Below are 5,437 nucleotides of genomic sequence, written 5' to 3'. Positions count from 1 at the left end.
ACCACTTGAATTTTGTTCAATGTTATTTAAAGTGTTAATAAAACACAAAAAAAAATTTCATTTGTGAATTAAGAATATAGTTTCAATTAATTATAAAATATAATACAATTTTTAGCAAAAAAATATTAATTTATTTAACCAATTTAATAGTTAAATAGTTCACTCAAAAGCATTTCAAATTTCTCTAATCTTTGAATTAAAAATATAGTTTCAATTAATTATAAATTATAATACAAAGTGACAATACTATATATTGTTAAATTTAAATTAGTAAGAAACAAAAGTGCAGTCCTTGAATGGTCGGATGGGGGATGACTTTCTCACAACGTTAGCGGCCAGTTCCTTTTTACCAAGGAGAAGGAGTATAAAAACCTTCAGAGCATTTGCGTCTTCTGAATCCTCCATCTTTTCGACTATTTTCAGTGCGTCTTCGTACTTCTTGAGCATCAACAGCGACAACGCGAGTGTGAAGTTGATATCAGTGTTTTCTTGGCTCTTTTCGACAAAGAATTCCTGAAGGACTTTATCTGCTTCCTTATTCAATCCTAAGAGACAATAAGCTCTCGCCAAAAAGACGCGTGCAGACTGTTTCACTGTTTCTTTTGCAGTTGCGTAGACGTTCTCAAAGCAAAACTTTGCCATTTCGTAGTCTTCCGAGTAAAAAGCGATATATCCCATACAGTAGTGCATTGCTGTTAACATTCTTTTATCGGTTGATCCCCTCAAGAGTGTCGCCATATTTCTGATGTATTGCATTCCCAATGACAAAGGGAGGCTTTCGCTTTGTTGACTATTTTGAAGTATGACGACATGGCGTGTTGCTCCACAGCTGACGTACTTATAATTGAACGCGGACCCCCTCTTCATGTTGTAATTGGCCATAATAACGCAACTAGCGAGGCGATACCACAGCAATGGGTTGTATCGATAATAATCAACTAACGTTAGAAACGCCGTGTGTGCGTCGGTCGGGTTATTCGCAAGTAAATAGCACAACCCTAAATTGTACGTGACTGTTTGTTTCCACCCGATCGGATACACCGTCGACGTCGGCGCGTCCAACGTTGTCTTGCAGATGTCTGGACTGCGCGCGAACAAGTCGAAGCTCTTTTGGATCATGTAGATTGCAACGGCTGGCTTTCCGCTTCTAAAAAAGGTGCAGGCCGTGTTGTTATCTTTGAGTGGTGACGACGTCGAGAGAAGAGCTGATTGTGATGATTCAAAGTCGTTAGAAAGATAGTAAAGAAGAGATTGATAGTATGGTTTGCTTATAGGGTCGCGGGAAGAGTTACAGACCCCTGTGATGTGAGTAATAGCCTGACTGATGTTGTTCTCTTTGAGTGCTTTTCGGAGGAGGACAAGTTGAGATTGGATATAGAAGAGGGTTCCTGGGACGTATATTGGGTTCATGAATTCGTCGGTGATTGGAGTGAGATCGGGGGTCAAGGACCTCAACGAAGTGACGATGTGGTAATATAACAACAACGAGAAAAACCTCACCGGAGACTCTTCGTCACTGGAATGGTCCGATAAAAATCCTAAAGCTTCCGATGGTTTGTTGGATAAGAGAAATGCAACAGCTTTGTTATAAGAGAGGTATGTCTGGTCAGTCATCGTCAATGGTAGAAGCGTGTTAAGGTATTGAGTAACATCTTTTGTCAATAACAAAGCTATTAATGCTTCATTGCTTGTGTTAATCACTTTTTGCTCGTCAGTGGAAGTCGACGTCGATAGCTTTTTCTTCAGAGCAGCCAAGTCAGCAGGTTGGGTACTTTTCACAAAAGTGTCGTAATAACTCTCCGCCATCTTTACCTTTTTGAGTTATGTGATAGAATAAACATTATAACTATTTATTCAAATTAATAAATAACTAGAACTTTAAGTAAATTGAGTTAATTAATATTTGTAAGTTGTATGTATCTAGTTTTTACTATTCAACAATAGTTAAACAATATTTTTTTTATTGTAGTTTTTTATTATTAAAAACTATAGTTAAACTAGTTTTTATCAAATAAATTGGTTGAACATAAATAGTTTTGGTAAATAATTTTAAAATTAATTATAATAGAAAATATGATATGCCACAAATTAATAATTTTACAATAAAAGAAGTTATTAATTAGTTCTTTTTTTAATTAAATTATAATTATATTTTAATTATATTTTTACTAATTAACACATACTTGTCATATTATGGCTATTAACTCACCTCTCACTTTTAAAACTCACTTGTCAAATAATGACTCACTACTTCGCTTTTGACTCACTTTTATAAAAGTAACTCACTTAAAAAATAATTTACTATTTTAATGGTTTTTTAAATAATAAAATAAAATTTCTTCAAAATAATAAAATATCGTTTTAATTTAAATTACTATATAAGTATCCACTCAATCAAAAACTTGACCATTTGGGCAAATTTGCCATTAATCAAAATAATTCATATCTGGATTGTGATGAAAAAACAAAAATAAATAACAAAATAAATAACATTTTGACTTACTTAAATTATTTTTGTTATTAAATTAAAGTTTTTATAAATGAAAAAAAATATAAACAAATCGATTAATCGATTTAAAAAAATACTCTTTGCGTTCAATAATTATATCGTTGTCAACACGAAAGATATCGCCATACAAATTCAACGAAGTGAATGTGTTGTTACACATTTGAATTTATTATATTACAATTTTAAAATTTGTATCATTTTTGTTTTGAACAATCAATAAAAAATACAATAAATAATAAATGAGTTATTTAACCAAAGATATTTGAATTAAACGAACAATATTTTAAAGTAAAAACATTGAATAATATAAAACCAAAATGATAAAAATGTTTTTCGTCATCAAGAACAATTACATACGTTTGTCATAACCCAAACAACTGGTTTAATTGTTTATTAATTACAACAATACATACAATAAAACTACGAATAACAAAGACACATTATCAATAAAGTACACTTTTACTACAAACACAACTTAATATATAAAAATTTAATCATGTAAAATGTTAAGATATCGGAATAATAACTTATTAGAGTATATAATGAACACGACATTAAACAGCTGAGTAATGTTTATAACCAAAATATCATGTAAATTTTAACAACAACACAAACAATGAAAATAATTAATTAGGTTGTATTGATTAATTTCTATGATGAAATTATTTTAATCAAGTTAATTATTAAAAATGTGATTTAAAAAATGAAGTCGATTAACATATGTATAGTTTTACACATTTAAAGTTGTCTCTAAGTTGTATACCTTTTAATTAATTAAAAAACAAAGTTAGTGCATTACAAAACCTTTGAATGTGTAAATAAAGATAAACATTTGTGTTAATTTTTTTATTGATATTTTTTGATAAAATATTAAGAGTTAAATAATTTAATTTCTGATTAGAGCTTATGTTTAATAATTGTGACATTTCGTTTGTTCAATGAAAAATCTTTAAGAATTTGTCGTAGTTTATTACTTTTTTTAATTTTAGTCATTGCGTCGTTATTCACAAATATAATACAGCAACTTATGTTAACAATTATAGACAAGTGTTATTTATTGTTTTATTTTTACTTAATTATCATAATATTTTTTTTCATCTCACAACACACAAAATGAAACCATTGTATTTCTTTAACATCACAACAATTATCAAAGTAAAATAAAAACAAATTTAATTCTTACTTGTTGACAATTTTATAAAAATAATTCATAAAAAATTACTGTTTATTTTCACACTTTTATGAAAAATATAATACAATTTAAATAAAACATTAAAACTTTTAAACATGTAACTTCATACTAACAACGAAAATGATTCCACCAAATTAAATAATATATTGGTGGAATGTATCTGTTTGGGCATAATAGTATTTTGGATAAAAATATAAACACATATATATATTAAATATATTAAATTTGTTGCCCAATAGTTTATAACAAAATTGTACAACAACTCAAAATGATTTAATTTGAATTGATAAATGTAAATTTTGTCAAATTTTTAATATTGATGTTTTGGATACTATTTGTACCAAATAAATTTTTCTTTACCATTTATTTTATTTTCTATTTTTCGAGTATTATAAATATAGTTAATTATGGTTTATTTTTTAAATAAATTTTACAAACTTTATATAGTTGTTGAACTATGGATATACTAAACATAGTTTTTTTTGATGAGTATAGTTTTTTTATAGTAAAACGACTAATATTTAATTTCAAATAGTTAAAGTGAGTTACTTTATGCCAAGGTGAGTTAATAGCCATTATAATAAATATAATTTTTTATAATTAAAAACTATAAAAATTTAGAAATTAGAAATTACAAATAAAAATTAAAATTAAAAGTATTATTACTTTAATTAAAATTGAACAAAATTAATATAGTTTAAGAATCGGGAAATCTCGAGTTTATAAAATAAATTTCCTGTTTTTTAGAAGTTTATTTCTTTTATACAATTACACGTAACTAATAAATAAAATAACTATAAATGAATAGTTATTTTATATTTTAGTAAACCAAGTTAAAAAATATTTTATGATTTAAACTATATAAATAACTATAAATATAACTTAAATAGTATTTTAAGTGTTAAAGAGAAAACATAAAGTTATTTCCTAGACGCTTTTGAAAATAGTCATATTCTGGGAAAGCTCTAATGCTATTTACACCAAGGAGGCTGAATGATTCCAACGATTTTGGAAGGACAAACTCGACGTTCTTGAATGTGCAATCCATCACTTTGAGTGCTCTCATAGACGTGCACTGGTCAAGTCTAACAACAACTTTTTGAGTTGGACTAATTTCGTTCTTTCCTCCGACAATTTCCAGTTTTTCCCAGTCGTATTCTTTCAAAAGTTTTTGAAATTTTTTGTGGATACAAAACTCCGCGGGGATTTCAAACGCACCACCCCGTTGTGGGAGGAAGACCAGAAGGTCGAACAGATCGTCCAAATTTTGTTTGTTTGATAAGATCAGACGCGTCACCACAAAAGATCCAATTTGGCATTTTTGAGCCAATTGTCTTAAGTTGACCAAGTCTGTCCTTAGAGTAGGACAGACTAAAGTGAGACGTGGGAATTGTTCATTGATCGCAATAACACTTTCAAAGTGCCTTGAATCGAAAACGCAAGTAAGTCTTAAATAGGGAATTTGTATCAATTTGCTCAGATATTTTTGGAGGGTCTTTTTGTTGATCGAGACACCAAGTCGGATGGTGGCACTCTTCAATTTCATTTGCAAGGGGTCCAATTCAACAATGTCGTAATTCGAATCCAATTTTATGTCAACAATTTTTGACTGATACTTTAAAAGAGCGACGGTGTGGGCTTTGTCGACACGTGTTAAGTAGTCTGTAATAATCAATTGTTCTATTTGGGCGACTACATATTAATATTATTATATATTATATTTATAGTTTATTTAT

The 5,437-nt window shown here is 28.6% G+C and overlaps 2 protein-coding genes across 2 annotated transcripts; both read right to left on the bottom strand.

The window, feature by feature from the left end:
* Window positions 1–267: 267 nt before the first annotated feature.
* EIN_508100 (hypothetical protein) lies at window positions 268–1,806 on the bottom strand (the record flags this gene model as incomplete). The annotated part of the gene is made up of 1 exon (XM_004259582.1): window positions 268–1,806. One exon carries the CDS (start codon window positions 1,804–1,806, stop codon window positions 268–270), a length of 1,539 nt encoding a protein of 512 aa, XP_004259630.1.
* Window positions 1,807–4,602: 2,796 nt separating this feature from the next.
* Window positions 4,603–5,247, bottom strand: EIN_508090 (hypothetical protein; the record flags this gene model as incomplete). Its single annotated transcript, XM_004259581.1, has 1 exon — window positions 4,603–5,247. One exon carries the CDS (start codon window positions 5,245–5,247, stop codon window positions 4,603–4,605), a length of 645 nt encoding a protein of 214 aa, XP_004259629.1.
* Window positions 5,248–5,437: the final 190 nt, after the last annotated feature.

This window comes from Entamoeba invadens (genome assembly GCF_000330505.1).
Source record: "Entamoeba invadens IP1 unplaced genomic scaffold scaff_1105074724819, whole genome shotgun sequence".
Taxonomy (NCBI): Eukaryota; Evosea; order Mastigamoebida; family Endamoebidae; genus Entamoeba; species Entamoeba invadens.
Note: the sequence above shows the minus strand (reverse complement) of the source record. Positions and strands in the feature narration are given on the sequence as shown.